Source organism: Narcine bancroftii, chromosome 7, assembly GCF_036971445.1.
Source record: "Narcine bancroftii isolate sNarBan1 chromosome 7, sNarBan1.hap1, whole genome shotgun sequence".
Classification (NCBI taxonomy): Eukaryota; Metazoa; Chordata; class Chondrichthyes; order Torpediniformes; family Narcinidae; genus Narcine; species Narcine bancroftii.
The window spans coordinates 198,982,472-199,005,886 of NC_091475.1; the positions used below are offsets into that span (position 1 = coordinate 198,982,472).

The 23,415-nt window shown below is 44.9% G+C and overlaps 1 protein-coding gene across 4 annotated transcripts in view; it reads left to right on the forward strand.

Annotated features, from left to right (window-relative positions):
* Nucleotides 1-23,415, forward strand: part of LOC138739602 (cohesin subunit SA-2) — a 154,601-nt gene that overhangs the window by 116,307 nt on the left and 14,879 nt on the right. For 2 of the 4 annotated variants that reach the window (XM_069891960.1, XM_069891959.1), the window contains 8 exons: nucleotides 295-387; nucleotides 1,573-1,747; nucleotides 7,442-7,566; nucleotides 9,478-9,579; nucleotides 12,633-12,781; nucleotides 12,897-13,025; nucleotides 16,662-16,864; nucleotides 19,039-19,213. In XM_069891960.1, coding sequence (XP_069748061.1) covers nucleotides 295-387; nucleotides 1,573-1,747; nucleotides 7,442-7,566; nucleotides 9,478-9,579; nucleotides 12,633-12,781; nucleotides 12,897-13,025; nucleotides 16,662-16,864; nucleotides 19,039-19,213 — 1,151 coding nt within the window. Of the gene's footprint in view, nucleotides 1-294; nucleotides 388-1,572; nucleotides 1,748-7,441; nucleotides 7,567-9,477; nucleotides 9,580-12,632; nucleotides 12,782-12,896; nucleotides 13,026-16,661; nucleotides 16,865-19,038; nucleotides 19,214-23,415 lie in introns of those variants that run through there. The other 2 variants (XM_069891961.1, XM_069891962.1) reach the window with 2 other exon arrangements.

The window sequence follows — 23,415 nt, forward strand, 5'->3', positions numbered from 1 at the left end:
AATAACTTTTCTGAACTTACACACACATTACGTACACGTGTGCTTAGAATTAGAAGGGGGTTAAGGTTAGATTAAGTAAGTTAATAGTGATAAGTTAAAGTGTAATTCTGTTTTCATGTTTGAAGATGATTAAAATCAACTTTTGTCTTGGTGAATATCTATTGCTGCTGGGTTTTGGGTCCTCTGGGCTCATAACAGTACAGTTTGTTGATTAAGAAATCTCGACAATGCAACTCACATCAGAGAATTATTTTTTGTCTCTTGAGTCTAAGAATTCTTTTTGTTCTCACTCAGAGCACACAGACTTCGGTGGGGAAGCAAATGAGAGGATTCTGTTATATTTGCAGACGGTATTTGACCAATGTTAACAGCGCTGTCAGGGAGCAGGTCAGTATGGACAGTAGCAGAGCACCTCTCTCTCTCTCTCTCTCTCTCTCTCTCTCTCTCTCTCTCTCTTGCTCTCTCTCTCACTCTCTCTCTCTCTCTCTCTCTCTCTCTCTCTCGCTCTCTCGCTCTCTCGCTCTCTCGCTCTCGCGCTCTCTCGCGCTCTCTCGCGCTCTCTCGCGCTCTCTCGCGCTCTCTCGCGCTCTCTCGCTCTCGCTCTCGCTCTCGCTCTCGCTCTCTCTCTCGCTCTCGCTCTCGCTCTCGCTCTCTCTCTCTCGCTCTCTCTCTCTCGCTCTCTCTCTAGCTTTCTCTCTCTAGCTTTCTCTCTTGCTCTCTCTCTCGCTCTCTCTCTCTCGCTCTCTCTCTCTCGCTCTCTCTCTCTCGCTCTCTCTCTCTTGCTCTCTCTCTCTCGCTCTCTCTCGCTCTCTCTCGCTCTCTCTCGCTCTCTCTCGCTCTCTCTCGCTCTCTCTCGCTCTCTCTCGCTCTCTCTCGCTCTCTCTCGCTCTCTCTCGCTCTCTCTCGCTCTCTCTCGCTCTCTCTCGCTCTCTCTCGCTCTCTCTCGCTCTCTCTCGCTCTCTCTCGCTCTCTCTCGCTCTCTCTCGCTCTCTCTCGCTCTCTCTCGCTCTCTCTCGCTCTCTCTCGCTCTCTCTCGCTCTCTCTCGCTCTCTCTCGCTCTCTCTCGCTCTCTCTCGCTCTCTCTCGCTCTCTCTCGCTCTCTCTCGCTCTCTCTCGCTCTCTCTCGCTCTCTCTCGCTCTCTCTCGCTCTCTCTCGCTCTCTCTCGCTCTCTCTCGCTCTCTCACACACACACACACACACACACACACACATGCGCGCACATGTGGAATGATGAGTAAAAGATGTCACTCACCATTATCCACCCACTGTCATTCACCCACCCTCATCCACCATCACCCACTCACCCTCACCGACCTGCCATCACCCAACAATCCACGCACCATCACTTACCAACCGTTGCTCCTGCATTGCACCCACCAATCATCATCCACTAATCAAACGTCTGTGCAGAACTGCCTGGAAATGAATCTTTAATTATTGGGATCTTTGGGCATCTTCGCTGAGGAATCCTGGCTCAGTTTCTGTAATTAAATATGCCCGTGATGATGGAAGAAATCCCTTGGTCCGTGTGCCTGTTTGGTGACTAATGTGATGTGTATTTGCATTGCCAGGCTTTTGTGATCCTTTGTGACCTCCTGCTGGTGTTTAGCCACGAGGTTCTGTCCAGTGGTCAGGAGAACGCTGAGCCCTTTACTTACGTTCCTGAGGCTTCACTGCAGTCCGAGCTTGTGGCCTTTGTCATGGACCACGTTTTTGTCCCCCAAGGCAGCGAGATCGTCAGCAAAGGTGAGTGGCATTGGTGGGGATGCACCTCGGGAGAGCTGGCCAGACCTGACACATCAAGTGGCTTTCTTCTGCTTTCCTCTGGGCTGTGATCCTAAGGAGGTTTAAACAAACCTTCTCTCCTGCTCCCTGGCTGTTGTTGGAAACCTCAGAGGGCACAAGTTTAGATTCAACAAAGTGCTTGAATTCTGAAGTACCTCAATTATATCCTGACAGTGTTGAGAGAATTTGGTGCTAAATAACAATTACAACATTCTAAAGACATTTGGACAGATAATATGGGCAGGAAATAGTTTGGAAAAAGGAAAATGGGACTATCGACTTTAAATGAAAATAGCAAATGCTGCAATCAATACTTTCTCTCAAGGTGTTACCGTTTCTTGCTTTCTTACTTTTTACAGTCCTGGAAGAATTATTTAGATGTACATTCGCAAATGATCTTTGCTGACTGTCTATAGATTTTGCTTTTCTGATTGATTAGCATTAACTCCAGGATCTGCTTGTGGTTGTGAAAAGAGAGTTTTTGCCTGAGCATTTTTTTGGGATGTGAATGTTGCAAGCAAGGAAAGGATTTAGTACCTGGAGGATCTCACCAAGGCAAGCAGGATCACTAGGAGATGAAGAATGGTCGACGCTTCGAGCCAAAACCCTTTATCGAGACTGGCGATATAAGAAGAGAAGCCAGCACAAGGAGGGTGGGGTGGGACAGGTTCCCCCATGCAGGATTGGTGAAACATGATGGACAGAGGCAGTAGATTGGCAGACGCCAGATAGAGAGAGGAAAGCACAATAGAGGCGGGTGATTAGAAGACGAAGGCTGCCAGAGTTCTCAAGAATTTATTTAAGGGCAGCACATTTCGCACAATGCCATTACAGCGCCAACAACCTGGGTTCGAATCCGCCGCTGTCTGTAAGGACATTCTCCACGTGCCTGCGTGAGTTTCCTCTGGGCGCTCCGGTTTCCTGCCACATTCCAAAGACGTATAGGGTGAGTAGGTTAATTGATCACATGGGTGCATCTGGGTGCTGCTGGATTGTGGGCCTGTTACTGTGCTGCAGTTCTACATAAAAATTAAAATAATTGTCTATCCTTAATTGCCTCAAAGAAACCGTGACGGTGAATAGTTGGTAGGGTGCCTGGGATTTAGACCCAGTGACGTCAATGAACTGGCAATATATTTCCAAGTTGGGATGGTGTGTCACCTATAAGGGAATGTGCAGTTGATGGGGTTTCTATGCACCTGATTCCCTTGTTTTTTTTTTGTTGTTCGTTGTCATAGATTCATACAACATGTGGACAAAAATGCTTATCTGACAGTAACCCATTTGTCTGTGCTGGAATCACATCCCTCTGAGCCTTTCTTACCCGCATGCCTGTCTAACTGTATTTTAAATGTTGTAATTGTACCCAGCTCTACACCTTCCTATGGCTGCTCGATCTATATCTATCTAAAAGGTTTACCCTCAGGACCACTTTAAATCTTTGTCAGCTTATTGGGTCGGATCCCTTCATCAAGGCTGACAGTATAGAGGGGGGAGATTGTGAACTATCTCTCGGTTTTGACGAAGGGTTCCAGCCCAAAACGCTGACCATTCTTTTTCTCCCCCTGATGTTGCTCGACCCGCTGAGTTCCTCCAGCAGATGGTGTGTTGCTCCCGATTCCTGATGTGTGTCTCCCCTTTAACTCTTTCCCCTCTCACCATGAACGTACACCCTCCGGTTTCAGAGTCTCCTGCTCTGGAAAAAGAGACCGACTCTCTCCTTATCTATGTCCCCCATGGTTTCTTGACTCCAGATAAAATGGTTGTCCCTGTCCATCTAATCCTTTGTCATAACTCGAGCTCTCCAGCCCTCTACCTGTGGGAGAGGTTGCAGGCTTGGGAGAAGCTGTCAGAGCTCCCTGCTAGATCAGTGACTGAATTATTGTAGACAGTAAACACTACAAGTCCTCTCTTCAGTGGTGGTGAGAAGGGGGAGTGATCCTAAATTTTTTTTGACTATGCCCCCTTGAGACTTTGCTCAAAGTTTGGCCCCCATCCCCTGTGAAGTAGTCAAGTTTAGTTGCTTTCTTTTGTACTTCGACTGACAGCATAAAAATGTAACAATTTCAGTCTGGTGCTCCCCCACTAAAATGCTAAAATGAACTGTGCCCCCCCCCCCCCAGAGAGCCTGTTGAGAATGGCTGGATTTGGGTCATGATTGCCAATCAAACTGAATACTTTGACTTGATTGGCATTTATTGACAGTTGTTTGAGCTGAACTCATCCAACGTGTAGATCATGCCTTCTGTTTGCACTTCAATTTAGGTAAAAACAATATTCTTATTTAATTCTAAAGTTGAAGAACAATTGAAATACTTTGATGTAATTTGACTAATATCCACTAGATGGGAGTCACATCCCGCCCTATATTCCAGTCTCAAAACAATTGCCTGACAAAAGTTCTTATTCTGCCACCTGGAGGGATGGGTTACTACTTTACCCAGTATTGTGGATCATGGGAAGAATTAAATTTCCATTGTGTCTGCTGTTATAAAGCTTAAAAATGGTGTGTAGATTTCACACTGAAAACAGCTTAAAAAAGACCCTCTCTTGCCCCCCCCCCATTCCCCCCTGCAATGAGACTGATGTGATTTATCATTGAAGTTACTGTGATGAAATTGTGATTTAAAAACTTAGCGCTGAGATGAGAGAACAAAACGGAATATTGGATGTTCTCTTTCCCACTTAGTACTTTGCAGGAGTTACCCAATGGAATCTTCCTTGGTGAGGGTTTACCTTTTGTTAGTGTGGAGAAGTTAATGGAGGACAATGAGGGTGGCACGTTTAGCGTAGCATTTAGAACAATGCTGTTATGCTGCCAGCAAGTGGGGTTTGAATTTGGCACTGCAAGGTGTTTGCACATTCCCCATGTCTGTGAGGGTTTGCTCTGGTTTCCTCCCACCATTCAAAAATCTACAAGGGGTATAGGTCAATCAGGTGTCATTGGACAGCACAGGCTCGTGGGCCAAAAGAACCTGTTGGCGTGTTGTACGTCTAAGTGCACATCAGCAACTTTTTAAAAGCATAGCTCAGGAAACTTGGGAGTGAAAGTAAGTGTTTCTATTTCTTTTGGAAGAGATAAATATCTTCGTAATTATTAAACAAAAATTTTAGCAAACATCACTGTTTTAAAATCTAGTGCAATGGAAAATACTGATTTGTAGGCTTTAATGTCACGGAGTCACCGATTATTGAAACAGGTCCTTCATTTGGTACTGACCAACAAGTATTTATTTATGCTAACCTCATCAACTGAGCCCCACCCCCAAAATTTCCTCCATTCATCTGTGCACAAGTCATTGTAGCCAATTAACCTGCTAATCTGCACATCTCTGGTATGGTCAAAGGGTGAACATGTAAGATCACCACCATAGCTCAAGAATGAATCTGGGTTACTGGCGCTGAGACAGCAACTCTATCAGCTGAATTACTATGTCATCTCCAGGGATTGAAATGCCAGGGACTATAGAGATTTTGTATCCAATTTAAATTTTATTGCGTTAAACGAGAAACTCTGTGGATGCAGTGATTGTTGTTTAACCCACGAAGTTCTGGAGAAACACAGCAGGTCATTTAATGTTCATTATGGCAAAGATACATAACCAATGTTTCGGGCTTGAGCTCCTCATCAAGATATGATAAAATGTCGCCAGGTGCCCGAACAGCATGGTGGGAGAGGAGGGGGTAGGGGCAGAGAGAGGAGCATGGCCTCAAAGGCAGGAGGTAATGGGTGGATAAGGGAGGGAGGCACAGCAGCAAGCAGGGGAGGGGCTATGGCTCTGTGAATGGTGAGGGAAGGGGGTGGAGAACTGGATGTAAAAAGACAAAGGGAAAGGAAAGGGAGGGAGAATGGAGAGAAGGTTGGCAGAAACAAGAGAAGCCAATGTTAATGCCCTCCGGATGGAGTGCCCAGATAGAAAATCAAGCATTTTTCCTCAATTTATTGGTGGTCTTGGTGGACAGTACGAGGCCATGGATAGACACGTCACCATGGGATTGGGGCACGGAATTAAAATGATCCCTATTGCTGATGCACTGAGAGCGAAGGTGCTCAGTGAAGCGATCTCCCAATCTACGCCCAGTCTCTTCATTGAGGAGAAGGCCCCAAAGGGAGCACCGGATGCAGTAGATAACTCCCACGGATACACAAGTGAAGTGTTGCCCAGAATGGTGGTGAGTGAGGCGGTGTGGGAGCAAGTGTGGCACTTCCACGGAGTGATTAGTGAGGAGAGATGAGTGGACGAGGAAGTGGCAGGGAAAGCAGTCCCTATGGAAGGCAGAGAGGGGAGGAGAGGGGAAGATGTGTCTGGTAGTGGGATCATGTTGTTGGGGTAGAAATTACAGAGGATAATGTGTTGGATGGTTAGGCAAGTGGTAAGGACAAGGGAAATCGCATGTTTGTTACGTCTGGGGGCAGGATAGGTGAGTAGAAAATGGAGGAGAGGTGGTTGAGGGCTGAATTGATGACAAAGGGGTAACCATGTTTGTGGAAGAAGGTGGAGATTTCAGATTATCTGGACTTGAAGACCTCAGCTTGGGAACAGATGTGGCGGAGACGGAGAAATTGTGAGAAAGGGATAAGATCGTTGCAGAAAACTGGGTGTGAAGAAATGTAGTCGATGTAGTTGCTGGAGTTAGTGGGTTTGTATAATATGTCTGGAAAGCTAATCTCCTGAGATAGAGACAGAGATCAGGAAAAGGGAGGGTGTTGCCAGAGATGGGCCAGGTGAGTATGAGATCCGGGTAGAAGTTGGCATAGAAGTGAATGAAATTGACGAACTCATCATAGGTGCATGAGACAGGCTTGATGTAGTCATCAATATAGCAGAGGAAGAGTTGGGAGGCCTTGCCTGTGTAGGCTTCCAGCATGGGTAACTTACAATAGACAGGCATAGCTGGGACCCAAACGGGTACCCATGGCTATGATTTGAAGTAAGTGGGACGAGTCAAAAGAGAAGTTATTGAGAACAAGTTCTGCCAGGTGGAGGAGGGTGATGGTGCAGGAGAGTGATGGTGGAGGGGGACTGGTTATGTCTCTTGTCAAGGAAGAAATGAAGGGCTTTGAGACCTTCTATATGTGGGATGGAGGTGTAAACGGATTGGAGATCCATAGTAAAAATAAGGCAGTCAGCTTCAGGGAATGGGAAGTCATTGAAGAGGTGCAGGGCATGCAATGTATGGCAGATGTAGGTGGTGAGGAATCGGACCAGAGGAGAAAAGATGGAGTCGAGATAAAATGATACTAGTTTGGTTAGACAAAGAGCAAGCGGAAACAATGGGTCTTCCTGGAAAGGAGAGAAGTTTATGGGGAACATTAGGTGGAATTTCTTCACATAGAGAGTGGTGGGAGTGTGGAGTGAATTTCCAGAAGTAAGGGGTGAACGAGGGCTCAATTTTAACAAAAATTTGGACAGATACATTGAATGGGAGGGGTATCGAGGGATAGGGAATGAGTCCAGATCAGTGGAACTAGACAGAAAAATAGTTTGACACAGACTAGAAAGGTTGAAGAGTTGTTTTCTGTGGTAATGTTCTATGGTTCGAACAACAACAGTGTGGAGAGAGGAAGGTTGTGTGTGAGACGGAGAATATCTAATGTGGTCCATTAACCAACAGCACTTTGACACTCTTTTGACCCTCTTTACTTCATGACAGATGATGAACGCAGAGCGGGTATTTTGCACAAGAGACGGAATCTCCTTGCAGCCTTCTGTAAACTGATCGTGTTCAGTGTGGTGGAGATGGACATTGCTGCCAACATCTTCAAGCAGTACATTAAGGTAAAAATTTACCTCTCATTCACTCTCTAAGGTGTGTGGATGCCATTTGCAAGGCTAACATTTACAGTTCAACCATATTTGTCCTTGAGAAAGTGATGGGAGCTGCAAGTCCTTCTAGTGACTGGGCAGGTAGTTCCAGAACTTACACCAATGTCATATTTCCAAGTCAGGGTGGTATGGCTTTCCAAGTCTAAAGAAGAAACTATGATTCTTAGCATCTTGGAAATGGAAGTATTTTTTATCATCTCTGTGAAAAATTCTTCCTGAGTCCCACTATTATGGCCTCTGATCCCACCATCATACCTGTACTCCCCCTCCCTCCATCCCTTCCCTTGGGGGTATAGTCAATGTGTACCATTCATCTTGAACAGTCCAGACGATACAAACACAAGGCAATCTTCATATATCACTCTGTAGGATTTGACATCCTTTTGGTAAATCTGATCTGGATTGAATGCAGAAACTCATTAGAATTTGACTGTGGCTCTGTACAAGTGAAATCAGATTTTAAAAAAACCTACCAAATAAAAAAAACTGGCTCATTTGAGATGCCATCCAATTGCACACCTCATACAAACTTCCCTCCTGTCCACAGACTCCATCTACATCTCCCGCTGCCCAGGAAAGGCAGCCAACAGACTGAAGGACTCTTCACACACCAGACACACACTTTTCTTCCTCCTCCCATTGGTGTGAAGGCTCAGGAGTGCGAAGTTGTGCACATACCAGGTTTCTTCCCTGCAGCCATCAGGCTTCTGAATGTACCCCACATCAGTACTCCCGTACTGCTCTTGCTTCGTACTAATTGATTTTTTTTTTCTTGAAACAACATACTCTGTAATTGCTCTTATTTTACTTTATATGTATGTGTTAGTGTTATCCTGACAGATTGCTTGCAGAAGAACCCTTCACACTGCACTTACTGTATATACTGTGTCATAGCTGATCCTGGGTAACAGTTGACACAACTTTTTTTGGCTCAAAAATTGTGTGTTTTCCATATGACCTGTGTAAAAGTTGACCCCCACCCCCCCCCACCCCACCCATTTTTGGGCCTGATCCCCTGCCCACTGGAGCTCCCACTCCCAACACCCCGACAGCAGATCCTCTCCCTGGCTGCCTGGCCAATGCTCCGATCTGGAACCATCACCTCAGTCGCCCGCCCGTCCGAGTTCCCAACGCCCTTACCATGACCCTCACCGGTCGCCGGCCATCAGAGCTCCCGATGCCCCGATTGCGGACCCTCGCCCTGGCCGCCTGCCCACCAGAGCTCCCAACGCTCTGGCCACAGCCTCTCTCGGAGGCCCCGGCTGCCCACCCATCCCAGCTCCCGATGCTCTGATCGACTTACTACCTGGTTCTGGCCGCCCGCCCATCCAAGCTCCCGATGTCTCCAATGCGGACTCACCACCTGGTCCCGACCATCTGAGCTCCCGATGCCTTGAACGACACAGGTACTTATCGTGGTCAAAAGTTTGACCTGTGTAAAAGTCAAACTGCCCCCCAAATTTGACCCAAAAAATTGGTCCAAAAAACTATTATTCCACGAGTATATACCATATGGTATAAATGTGACAAATAAACTTCAACTCATCAAAATTAAATTTCCTCTGTTCAAGTCTAAAATGATCCTTGGGTCGAACTCTTGAAAATAATTCCTCACTACACTGGAAAACCTTTCCTTTATCTCACAACAGCCTTCTGCAGGCATTGAGAACTAATTTAGTGTCAATTTGGCCGATTTAATGATCAACTTTCATGGTGAAGTCTTAATGCAGCTCAGAATCTTTTCTCAGTAACCTTGAGTGAGGAGAGAGAAGAGGTACGAGAGTCAGGCTGAATTCAAATGTGAATTTTTATTTGCTTTTACCCTCATAGACACAAAGTGATTATGTGTCTGTTTCTCACTAGTATTACATTGACTATGGAGACATCATTAAGGAGACACTCAGCAGGACAAGGCAGATTGATAAAATTCAGTGTGCAAAAACCTTGTTTCAGAGCTTAAAGCAGGTGAGAATCTTTTCTTTTATGGAAGCGTCAGGGATCACCAGATGTGGAAGAAGACACCGGTTCCTTCCTCACTTTAGTGTCACCTGGAGCTCAACCAGTGGAAGTTACCTTTACTTGGGGTCAGAGATTCTGACAGTGGGGAAACAGACCCTTCGGTTCAACTTGTCCATGCTGACCAAAATGTCCCACTCATAATGGTCCCACCTGCCTGCATTTGGCCCATATGTCTCTAAATCATGGGTGGGCCATTTGCAGCCCGTGAACCAAATTTATGAAGCCTGGAACCCAAGTGTAATGACCGGCCCACCTAAGTGGAGTCCACGGGCTGCACAATCCAAATTTGTCTGACCCCCCCCCCCCCCACACCTTCCAGGACCATTGGCACCCCCCCCCCCACCCCGGCCTGCCGACCAATTAGTGACACACCATCTAGCCCATGGATGGTAAAAGGTTGGCCGTCTCTGCACTAAACCAATCCCATGCATGTAGGTACCAAATTTTTTCTTAAACATTGCAATAGTACTTGCCTCAACCACCTCTTCTGTTAGCCCATTCCATACAGTCAGTACCCTCTCTCTGATTTAAAAAAAAAAGTTATTCTTCACATTCCTATGAAATGTCTCCCCCTCATCTTAAACCTATGCCCTCTGGTTAACAATTCCCCTATTCTGGGCAAAAGACTCTCTGTGTTCACTTGATCTACTCCATTCATGACTTTGTGCACCTGTGAGATCACCCTTCATCATCCTGCACACCAAGGAATGAACTCACTTGCTCAACTTTTCTCTATAGCTCAATTCCCCAAGTCCTGCCAGCATCTTCGTAAAACATCTCTGCACCCTCTACAGCTTGACCGCATCTTTCCCTTAACATAGTGATCAAAACTGAATACGATACTCTAAATGAGGTTTTTTAAAAAAAAAAGGCACTGTAATGGACCTGGGGAGAGTGAGGAGCTGAGACCCAGGTCCCTTAAAAATCCTGTCTCCACAAGGTCTGGGCCCAAAGAGGCGGCGCCTGTGTTCAGCAGCCTAGATGGGCTGCAGACTCTGTGGGGTGGGGGGGGGGGGGGGTGAAGGTTGGGGCAGGCAGCAGTAACGGGGAGAACACCCCCTGTTGAGAAACAGAAGAGGAGGAGATGAACCTGGAAACGGTGGCCACGGTGGTGGTCCAGCGGGGGGCTCTGCGGCTAGTGGACATGTGTGGACGGCGTGCTGTTGGCGACTTGTGGGCGAGGAGGTTTGGCGACTTGAGGCTAGATATGAGGAGCCTCAACATGGCAGCAAGTGGATAGACAAATGCATGGTCAGGAAAGGTTTAGAAGGGATAGGACCAAATGCAGGCAAATGGAACAAGCTCAGGTCGACAACGTAGTCAGCGTAGACAAGAGCCTCGTTCAGTGCAGTATGCTTCTGTGAATCACTGTCTGTAAGATTTAGTGATTCAGCTTCCACAAGTAAGCTCAGCTAGATTGGTTCTTGGATTATTTTCTCTTGCAAAGAGTGGGATAAATCTCTAAATTCATAAATATATACAGTGAAGTCTATTTTATTTGAATTAATTCTGGAGAAGTGAGTGTTGTTGGCAAGACCAGCATTCATTCTCATACACCCTTAAGAAGATGGAGTGGGGAGCTCTTTAACTCTAGTGGTCCATTCATTCAGCATCTTTCTGCCAAGTCACCCAAAGGTCTTGAATTCCCCACTTTATTTGTGCCGATTTTAATGTTCTTTGTACTTACTAGATTTTCACAAAAGCACAGAGTGGAAAGGTCAAATATTAGTGGGCTGTGCTTTAAGGCGACAGGTGGAAAGTTTAAAGGGGGTGGGTTCCTGGAACGTGCTGGAGTTGGAAGAAGCATAAATGATAACGATGTTCAAGGGGCACTTAGACAGACATAAGAACAGGGAGTGAACCATAGGATCTGGACCACGTTGAGGCAAATGGGATGAGATAGGTGTCATATGGACACTATTAATAGTGACTCTTTACCTGACTTACGGCAGGCAAAACTTAAAAGTATTAGATGCTTTAATGTATTATTACCTGATTATCAAAGGAACCTTGAACAAAGGAATCAGAACAGACATGATGGGCTGAAGGGCCCTGTTCCTGTGCTGAACTGTTCTAGTATCCATGCTCATTCTCAAAACAATGCCTGTTTTAGCTGGGGTTCACATACTCATTTTCAACCCAGATTTGCATGTGCTTGTTCTCTGATGTGTCCTTCTTTCTCCATGCAGCCAGTAGCAATTTTAACTTTTATTTGTGTGTGTGTTTTTAGTTGATTGAATTCCTTATTATGGCTGGAATTTTGGTTGCTTTTTGAAAAAAAAACAGTAAAACCCCTGGTATCCAGAATTCAAGCAAACAGCAAAAACAAAATCAAGGAAAATAAATAAAAATAATAAAATAAACAAGAATAAAGTTTAAAAAAAAGTAAGTTTAAAGTTATTTAAAAAAATTCTTTGAAGCAATGCAAAGTGAATATGGGAGCAAGTATTCAGCCAGCGGAGTACCTTGATTTTGTTTTGCTTGTAGCAGCTGTTTGAATAAAGTTGTGTGAAGCACCAATGGCGTCGCCCAGGATGATGGGCTGGTTGATGCCGCTCACTGTTGGCGTGACTCTCTTGAAGTGTCTCCTTCTCCCTGCTTAGTAAGAGTTGCCCCAGTCAGGTTTTATCTGTAAATGTGGGGGAGGTTTAATCATCTATAATGTTATTGTTTGGGCAGGGGCGAGAAACCTGCAGATGCAGCCACGGTTAAACGTTTTCAAAGAACGTGACTGAAAATAAAGTAAAATGCTTTAAAGTTTATATATTCATGCAAGTGGAGTTTGTTCAGTGTGAGTACAGTGTAGTATTTTTGTCTTTTAAACTGTTTATTCTTACTGCAGGTATTAGACTTTGCAAGAGTAACTGGAAAATACTCTTATCAGGTATCCCCATCCCCACACGTGCTGGAATCCAGAGGTTTTATTGCAATTGACCAGTTTTATAATTTTGAGGCGGTGCTCTGACATTCTGTGTCTCTTCCTTCACTCATTGCTACAGCTGTTCAGTGAACTGTTGCAAGCTCAGGGCTCCAACATTACTAGGTGGTCACAACCATTCACCAGCATCAAGGATTTGGCTAGACGCTTCTCACTGACGTTTGGCTTGGACCAGTTGAAAACCAGGGAAGCAATGGCCATGTTACACAAGTACATCTCTTTCTATTTCTTTTTTGTTGTTTTCCTGTGATGCTTCAGAATTATTTTTCAATTCACAATCTTCCATTTTCCTCGCTGACTGATTTCACGTCATCTCTTTTGACAGAAGCGGGATTGAATTCGCCTTCAGGGATGTCAATGCAAAGGGGAAGAATCAGCCTCCCCCTAATCTGGCCTTCCTGGATATCTTGAGTGAATTTTCCCCAAAACTACTGAACACAGACAAAAGAACTGTGTAAGTGGAGTTATTATTCTGGGTTTAGAAATGGAAACAGTCCTAAAATCCAGACTGCTCGGGGATTGGATCAGACTGGATTTTCCACATTCTCAGCCATTGGTTTTAAAATTCAAATTTAAAGGGATTAAACAGGTGCATTCTGTTAGTTTATTGACAAAACATTTCTTTCATATAAAAATACCAAGTATAAAAACAATAGCCATCTTTGTCTTGCATTTCTGTGACTTCCGCACGGTCGCTTTATTGCCGCCGAACCTCTGTGGTTTTTGCGCGTGGCATGCATGCGCCACACACAAAAGGCAGAGGTTTTCGAGAAGTCCAGATTCTTGCACGGTCCAGATCTCTGGCACTTGGAATTTTGGGCTTTTACTGTAACAATTCTCTTTGTCTCTGAATAACATGGACATCCAATCAGTACATTAGAATTCACAACACAAGAGACTAACCAGCCAGAACCATAGAATGCTACAGCACAGAAGCAAGCCCTTTAGCCATCTAATCTATGATTCTGCCTCAACCCATTTGACCTGCACCCTGACTAATCCATGCTCCACTCCATCTGATGTTGACTGCAGACCTTCCCCTTCCTTTTAATTACCCACTTACTTTCCATTGTGATTTTTAATTGCTTACATCATTTTGTGTTTAGTTCGGTCTCCATGGCTCCCAAGACATCTACTTCCAACTAATAATTCTGTGGGTGATATAACTGAAAGCATGGAAAAAAGTAGTGGTGGGGGACTCGTTGGTTAGCTGTTTCATAGGAATGGCTGATGAAGATGGATCAGCTCATGATGAAACAGACTACTTCTGCTCCTATATCTTATGGTCTTGTGTCGAATAGCCGCAACTGTAATTCTGTACACTCAAGCTTTTTGTTCATGTGTTAGTTCTACTATTGACTTAGAGAGCTGACTGGCTTCATTTTAAATGAATTTGTCACATCTATATTGTACAGTGCGAAAGGCTCTTCCATGAGCTGTCCAACAGGTCAACTCTAACATTCATTCAGCCGAATAAAGTAGAGGAAAATTGCATAGTGTTGCAATGATGAAGATCAATCCCGTACAAAGCATTTATGGGGTTCATTCAGGAGCCTGATGGCTGTGGGGAAGAAGCTGTCTTTAAGCTAGTTGATGTGGGGTTTCACAATCTTGAGTCTGTTGGTACGAGTGTTGTCCAAGCTGTGATGGGTCCTTCAGTATGTTGCCCGCCTTTCCTAGGCAGCAGAAGATGGAGATGGAGTTAATGGAGAGGAAGATGTTTGTGTGATGTTGTGAGCTACATTCACCACCAGCGCTGTTTAGGGATCACACTCCCTGTTTTCAAACAACCTATGAACCATACATGGTGTCAAGCCCTGTTGACACACAATTCACAAGATTACTAGTGCCTATCTGTACTGCTTGTATAATGACTTCTTCTTGAGTGTGTTACGAGTCCAGAGGACGCCAAAACCCAGCAGCAATAGATATGCGCCACGGCAAAGGGTTACTTAAACAAAAGTTGAAAATAGAATCAAACTTTAACATCTATTGACTCACTTAACCTACTTAACCCCCTTCTAATTCTAAGCGCACGTGTGTAATGTTTGTGTAAGTTCAGCAAAGTTCTTTGGTTCACAGTCCAATCTCACTGGTTGGAGGCAATGCTTATACTGTGCACAGAAGTTAACATTAATAAAGTTTACCAGGCTTTGGTGCTAATTCTGTTTTCCAGACAAAGCTGCTACTGCCTGTTGTTATATTTGTTGCCTTTTGCAAATAACAGTCCATCATGAGTCTGAGCCCTCTTGCAAAAGCTCCTGCAAAAATTCGGTGTTTTAAAGTGTTTGTGCGTGAGCTGCTCTAACAAACCTTTCCCAATTTATCTCCCAAACATCTCTGTATACTCTGTCACAAGTGAATCTCTCAAACTGTTGCTGGACTAGGATAACATTTCGAATTTGATTTGCTCATTGTCGGGTGTACTGAGTTACAATGAAAATTTTTGTTTAGCGTGCTATCTAGGCCAGTCACCCTATCCTTGAGAACAACGGGTTGTGCAAAATAAAGCAAAAATCCAGAGGTGCAGAGAAAATAATCATCAAAACAAATGCGAGGGCAATTCAAGGCCCCTCGAAAATTGGGGGAACAATCCGTCTCTGCACTCTCTAACCAGATGGCATTAACATCTACAATTTCTGTGAAACCCCTCCCCCAAGTATCTCTCTGTCTCTATCCCTCTGACTCCTTTCTTCCAGTTCCCTACCTCCCCCCACCGCCCCCGCTTCACTTGCCTCTCAGGTGCACTTTCCCTCTATCACCTCAGCTTTTTCCTCTTCTACCTTCCCACTTGTAAGCCTGTTCTCCTCCCCCTGCCCCTTCCACCCCTCTCTCCTTCATCCTGCCCCCTCCCTTCCCCCCCCCACACCTTTTTATTCAGCTACCACCCTGTTTTTGCTTATACCTTGACCAAGGGCCCAGAATTGAAATGTTGGTTACTCTTTACTTCCTATAGGCGCTGCGTGACCTGCTGAGTTTCTCCACATTAGGGTATTGCAGACCTTCCTGTTTAACATCATTTTGTTAACAAGTGGTCCATTCAACAGCGGGAAGAATCTGATGGTGTGTGCTTTAAAACGTGTGTGTCTTCTGCCTGACACACATGAATATTATAATTTGTTGGTTGTTTTTCGAAGGGCAGTTGGAAATGTAGACGGATTCAATGGAGGGCAGGTTAATTTTAGTAAGAAAAAATATCTAACACTTTTGAAACTGTCACAGTGATATTTTCATAGTCAAGAGAGAGAAAAATCTTCATTCCATTCATTAGGATGGATTGCATTTCAAGACTGCTGGAGATAAGGACTGTATTCTAATTAGTGTCACCGAGAAAAGTTTCAATCTGAGGATACATAAGAAACTGATCACGTTAACCATCCGAGACTCTCATATTTATTTATTTGTATGGATGAAATGCTTATATTGTTTGTCTGCTTTTTTGCTTTGCATCAAGGGCCAGAGAACACTTTTGTCAGGTTGTGCCCTTGTACAATCAGTTGACTATAAACTCAATTTGACTTGATTTGACTATCGGTGAATGGTCAGCATGGAAGGTTGAGAAGTGATTTAATGAGGTATATGAGATGATTAGGGCTTAGATAGGATGGACAGCCAGCACCATTTTCCCGGGGCAACAATGGGAAATACAAGAGGACATCTGTTTAAAGTGAGTGGAGGGAAGTGTAGGGGAGATGTCAGAGGTAAGCTTTTTTTTTAAACACAGAGTAAGTGGGCACCTGGAATGCATTTCTGGGGATGGTGGTGGGGGCTGGAACAATAAGGACATCTAAAAGATTCTTCGACAGGCAGGTGATGTGAGAAAAATAGAGGATTATGGGTATGAGGTTGGAAAAGGTGAGATTGTCATGGAGTAGGTTTATATAGGTTGGCACAACATTGTATGCTGAAGGGCTTATACTGTGCTGGAATGTTTTATGTTCAATGAAAGAGTTGGGCTGAAGGGCCTGTTTCCACACAGTGAAACTGGATGACTACTTCCTGCGTCTTCAGACACAGCCTCAGGGCCATGACAGTGGTGCTTTCCTTCACTTCCCTCTGTAACGACTTCCACCACTCGTCCTTTCCTCAGATTCAATTACCTGGAGCGGTTCATAACAGACCAGATGGCCGTCGAGAGTGGCGAGGAGTGGCTCCCACTGTCTTCGTACAGAAGGTCCCTGTTGGACACCAGGGATGATGAAACAGTGTCTACAAGTAGTGGTGACAGGAGTCCACCCTCACCGGTACATCACCATTCCAGGGCAGCGTCTCTGAAAAGAAGACATCATACAGGTGAATTCAAAGCTCATGTTGAGAAACCAGCTTAAGTGCTCCCTGCACTTAAATTGAATGTGGCATCATTGATAAAACCAACATTTGATGCCCATCCCTAACTGTTTAAGAGTAATTCTTAGAAGAAGGTCTTATGAGAATACGATACATAAAATGCTGGGGAGATTGGCAGGTCAGGCAGCATCCATGGAAGGCAACAGACAGTACAGGTGCTTAACCTTTTATCTCAGATCATTGGGACCAGACACTTGCCATTGTTTGGAATCTTCTGGATTTTGTAATCATTTTGATTTTGTTCCCTTTAAGCCCGCCTGAGTCGCGCTGCTGTCTCTTCCCTCCCTCGTCCACCCTGGTCGCACTGCTGTGTCTCTCCCCCTCACCTGCCTGAGTTGTGTTGCCATCTCCCATTGCTGTACCAGTGCCAGGGGAATGGCCCCCTTTTCAGTTCCCCTGTGCTGGCGCTGGTACAGTAGTTTCAGCTGCGTGGGGGATTATGGGTAGTGATGACGGCTGTCGCCGGGCCAACTGAAAGCTCCACGAAGCTGCATGGGGGTCAGTATATGGTGATTCAAAGGTGCTTTATAAAGTAGTGGATCGACACGGGATATTCCAGTGTGAGTAGAGCGAGGGTTGTGCTGGATGGGGCGGGTACTTGTAAAGTAATGATACCACTAAATAGTGACATGGAACACAACGGGATACATGGGAGTTGAGCAAGAGTCGTGTCGGGTCAGGTTTGGTGCCAAACTCTTATCTTTGATGAGCAGATGCCATCTACTGAAACAAGTGTCGGTTTTTGGAGGTTGCCGGTTTTCAGAATCCTGAATAAAAGGTTAGGGACCTGTAGATGTTTCAGGCTGAAAGCCCTTCATCAGGAACGATTTGCAGAAGAGAAAGGCAGACTTTCAGATCACAAGGGGTCAAGGGGAAGTGGGGGGAGGGAATTGAATGGGAAGGTGTGGAAGGGTAGAACAGGCTCAAATCCGGTGCCAAGAGATGATGGAGAGCTGCTTAAAGTCATAGATTTATATGGCTTGGAAACTGGCCCTTCAACCCACAAATCCATGCTAGCCATTTAGAGAACTCATTTAAGGACTCGTATTTTGCTTCTTATTTATTACTGAATACCGTATGTGTCGGTGTATAAGGTGACTGGGTGTATAAGATGACCCCCAGAATTTCTACTTAAAATGGAGGTTTTGAGCTAAACTCCCTGTTTAAGACTACCTCAAGTCTGGCACTTACCACTGAAAGCTTACTGCCCCAATAGTCCTTTCAGTGATTCTGTTAAACACACTTTCAGCAAACACATCTTGGTTATTTGCCGATTTATTTCAAGAAATGGCAAAATACTGGCAATCACCGACCATAATATGCATCAAACCTTTCCAGCTGGTGTAACATAAACACTAGCGACTTAGGCATCAGTTCTTTTACAGGGGAAAAGTATAATTTTACCATTTATTTGAAATTGATTTATTGATTTACTTGTGTATAATATCCTGCAATTAATCAGAAATGTTGACATTAAAGTACACTGCAGTTTATAAACTCAGTCTTGCTTCATGACTATGGGTCAGATATTTCCTTTGTTTAACAGTTGGAGCTATGATGGGGTTTTACGGTAGCTGGAGATTAATGTTCTCCTCGGGTGAGTGCTGTTGTTTATGAAGGAGTGAAAACTTGAGCCTTTCCAAGAAACCCTGTCAGCTGTTGCAAATGGCGATTGTTAGCTTTGCTTGCTGTTATTTTAAGTATGTTAGACAGGTTTCTAATATATTTTTATTGTTTTAATATAATATTACTATTAATCCAGCTTCCCCAATGCAAGTTTGAGGAGAAGAATATTTAGTGATAGGAGTTGTGCTGTTTTCCATCGCCATGAAGGTCCCTCTAAACCATAAGATATTAAGGTTCAGATTTTATACTTGGTGTATAAGACGGCCCCTGATCTCAGGGTGACATTTTTAAGGTTCAAATTCTGTCCTATGCGCTGACATACACAGTATTTATTTTCTGCATTTGTACAGTCAGTTTGTTTACATTTCTTTCTTTTGCATAAGTGTCTTTTTTTTCCTCAAGTCCAGCTCTCAGTATGCCCATGTTTTAACGATGATATTATTTAACGTGAATTTACAGGGAAAGCCGTTTACCTCTGCCATTTTTTCTTGCAGAGGACAGCGGGGACGCGGGGTTGAATGAGGAGCAGTGGGGAAAACGCTTTCCCAGCGTCCTGATGTCTCGGTTGACTTCCACAGAACTCAGGGAAAATGAGAGGCACATGAACCAGAGGGCAAGTCGCAAGAAAGAACATCCGTTGGATAAGGATGGGATGCAGTCACTTTGCAGGTGGATTTACATTAATATCGTGCTCTTTTTATCCTCCTAGTTTATTTCTTCTTCAGAGGGTGGGAGTGCAGCTTTAGGAGTTTAATTTGCCCACTGACCTATGCCCACGGCTATGGTTTGGGATGGGGAAGGCAGGTTATGAATGGATACTTTCTGCCATGCACTTCTGAAATGCTGCATTGGTTTGAGTTGTGTTTAAACTACTTTTGGCAGCAAGACACTGGCCAAGAAATCTCCATACTTGAGTCTGACCAATTGAGATTCTGATGGTCTGCTCTGCTATTGCATATTCAAGTTTATTATTATCTGACTACTTATAGAACATAGAACATTGCAGCACAATACAGGCCCTTCAGCCAGTGACCCATTTGTGCTCGCCATAAAAAAAACTAAACCCTCCCTACCTCATAACCCTCTATTTGTCTTCCATCCACGTGCCTGTCTCACGGCTTGGCTTCGTGAACAAAGATTTAGGAAGGATCATGGACATGGGCACGTTCTTCGAGCCTGCACAATGGATTCTTTAGGTGGAGTGCAGCGTGTGCAGTATTGGCCCCCACCCATTATACCCAGGGTTTATCTGCCATGGCCCAGCGCGCTGGGATGGTGACAGCCAGGTCCTCGGGTCGTAGGTGTTACAATGGAGTGTCCTTCTCATAGATGGATGGTCTGATGAGGCTAATGAGCCCTATCTGCCCGGGTTTGAAATCAGAGTTTTCCTTCTCTTAGGCTGGCTGCCAATCAAGGCTAATGAGTCCAGGCTACCCATCCAGTTAAACTGCCAGGTGCTCAGTCGCACCATGATGTAACAAAGTCAGTGAAAACGGGGGACACCAATGAGAAGGTGTTGACGGACGCAGTAATGTAGGAGAGGCCATTTACAATGTTCTCCTGCCTGGTGAGCCAGACAGTGGCCACGTGAAAATCATTACACTGAGAAAGGAGAGGCAATGTAGTGCAGCGAGACATCAGGCCCAGACCTCACCTGCTTGACCTTCCCCCCCACAGCCTGCCTGTCTAAGAATCTCTTAAAGGCCCCAATTGTTCCAGCATTCCAGATACCAACAGATCTCTGTGTAGGAAAAAAAAACTTACTTCTGGTGTCTCCCCTAAACTTGGCTCCGTTCATTTTGTACAGATATCCTCTGGTGTTTGCTACTCCCACCCTGGGGAAAAAAAAATGACCCTGACTGTCTACCTTATCTCTGCCTCTCATAACCTTGTAGACCTCTATTAAGTTTGCCTCTCATCCTTCCTTGATCCAAAGAGAGCTCTGCCAACCTTGCCTCATATCCAGGCAACATCCTGATAAATCAATTTTCCCACCTCTCCATAGCTTCCAGATCTTTCCTGTAATGAGCTGGCCGGAACTGAACGCAAGTGTGGTCTCACCACAGATTTATAGAGCTGCAATATTTCATCACGACTCCTGAACTCAATTCGCTGATTAATGAAGCCCAGCATACCATAGGTCTTCTTAACTGTCTTATCAACCTGTGCAATGACCTTAAGAGACCTATGGATTTGGATAGATGAAAGAGCATTTCTCCAGATCACAGGGCACACACGTAATATATTTCTCGCACAGCATGAAATTCACGTTAACACAGACATAAATAAAAACATAATGTGCCTTGTGTGCAAAACCTCTTGAGGTCTAGGCTAATAGAAGGCAACTCTGACTTCAAATCCCCGGGCTCGGCTCGCCCAGCCGTCAGAACCTGGAAAGGGCCCCAGCTATGGGCAAATAGCACACGTCAGTCTGGCAGCTGTGACCGAGCACGGGAAACAGTTTCCATAGCGGTCTGCAGCAGCAAACTCGGTGGGCGAAGGATCTGTAAGGACAACGGCCAGCGAGCACGGTCTTGGAACAGACCACCGCGGGGCAATCCCGCGTTACTCTGGCTGTCGTGCCTCACACTCCGTCGGGCTCAGTGGCGTGGGACCCAGAGGGTGGCATTCGTCCTGGGCAAGCACTCGCCTTCAAGTCCTTGACCCGGCACACGATGCCTAAAGCTGAAAAGCTACAAGGCACCGTGTTCATCTTCGCTTGTGAAGGGATGGGCCATGGATGGATACAATAAATATGCATAAATATTCTTGAATAATTTACTCAAAATAAGTACCCGGAAGCAGCATTGCTTCAGAAAGTCAATGTAATAGAGCAGGAGAACACTTAATCCTCCGTCCATGAGACTTGACTGAATACTTCTACAGATGGCTGAGGGAATCGTGTCATGATAGTAGGCAATCTATTTATTAATTTACAATATGGTAGAAGCCAATTCTGGCCATTGAAACCTCTGCCACCCTGTACATTTTGAAGGGTGGGAGGAAGCCAGAGCATCCGGGGCAAACCAACCCAGGTTACAGGGAGAACATGCAAACTCCTTACGGACATTCGAACTCGGGTGCAGAGTTTATAAAGGAACAGAATTTGTAAAGTGTGTCCAGGAAAGTTTTCTCCAACTGTATGTAGATGGAAAAACTAGACTTCATTTTGGGAAATGAGGCTGGGCGGATGAGTGAGGTATCTGAGCGAGAGCACTTTGGGACCAGTGGCCATATCTCTTTAAAATCCTTATGGAAAAATCCAGGATCAGTCCCATATTCAGCTACTGATTGAATATGATGAGTGCTTGTTTTCTCCACTGATCTTTCAGGCAAAGAGATTCAGGTGAACTTTCTCATGTTACCTCAGTACAGGTGACAATAGACATGAACTTGAACCTGACATTCATTGCACTTAAGGTGGAGACGCACTTTATTTTTTTATTTACCCAATCCACCCTGTGTGATTCGTCTTCCTTCACCAGACCAAACCAAAAAAACACTTGCCTCTCTCTCTCTCTCCCTTTGCCTGGGATCTGCCAATCTTCTACCTCTATCCATCATGTTTCACCTCCACCTTGTTCATCAATCCCTCATGGGCCCCTGTCCCCACCCTGCCTCTACTTCTCTTCTCCACATCCTTTGTCTCAATGAAGGGTTTCCGCCCAAATCATCGACTTCTTGTTCAAACTTACTGTCGTCTGTCTGTACATATACAACCAGAACGAACTGCGTTTCTCTCTACCAGGGCGCACACATATTTACATTTCTCACAAATATGGCTCATAATAAGGACATACGTACATAAATATATATCAAATAAATATAGGTGCTCCTCAACTTATAATGGGATTTCAATCCAGCGAACCCATCGTAAGTTGAAAAAAATCAGTCAGAAAAGAATACCGCACCTCTCATTTTTTATAATTACATTTTGAAAATCTTCATTCCACACTGGAAAAAATCCCATTAATGTACACAGCATCACGAGAGAGTATGCTGTACGATTCTCTTGCACGATGCTGCCATCACCCAGCATGGCCAGAGAATAGCGTCCCACATATCGCAAGCGCAGGAACAGATTGGAATTCTACATTGAAAGTATGGATTCGAACCATCGTAACTTTGAAAAATCGTTAAGTCAGACCATTGTAAATAGGGGAGCACCTGTAAATAATTTACTATACTAGTTTCATTTATAAATCCCAAGGTTACAGGACACCGCTCATTAATCTCACAGCCAGGGAAGAAGCTCTTTCCCAGCCTTGCAGTTATTTTTTTTAAGACATACAGCATGGTAACAGGCCCTTTCGGCCCACGAGCCCATGACACCCAATTAACCTACTACCCCTATACATTTTGAAGGGTGGGAGGAAACTGGCGCACCCGTGTGAAATCCACGCGACACGGGGAGAACGTATTAGACAGCGCTGGATTCAAACCTGGATCGCTGGTGCTGTAACAGCATTGTGCTAATTGCTACACAAACCATGCCACCCACCCTTCTCATTTGGATGCTCCCGTACCTCCTTTTGCATGGTAGACCCAGCAATGCTTCTCGATCTGCTGAGTTGCTCGTAGGTTGAAGCCATTTTCCCTCCATGTTCTCCCTCATCTTCTAACCAAACTTCCATCTCTTAGGTTTTGACTTTTCAGTCAAGGAACTCGTATCCTTCCTGCAAACCCTGTGGAACCTTTCATTGTTTTGTACTCCTTGATCAAAATCTTCCTTTTCCAAATAAACAAGCCCTTCTGTAGAATCTCTTCTCAGAAATGAAGGGCTCCCAGTCTGAATGTATGTTGGAAGTCTGCACTCTGTGGCCTTCTCATCCTTCCTGACAGAGTGGTAGATATCTGGAATAGGCTGCCAG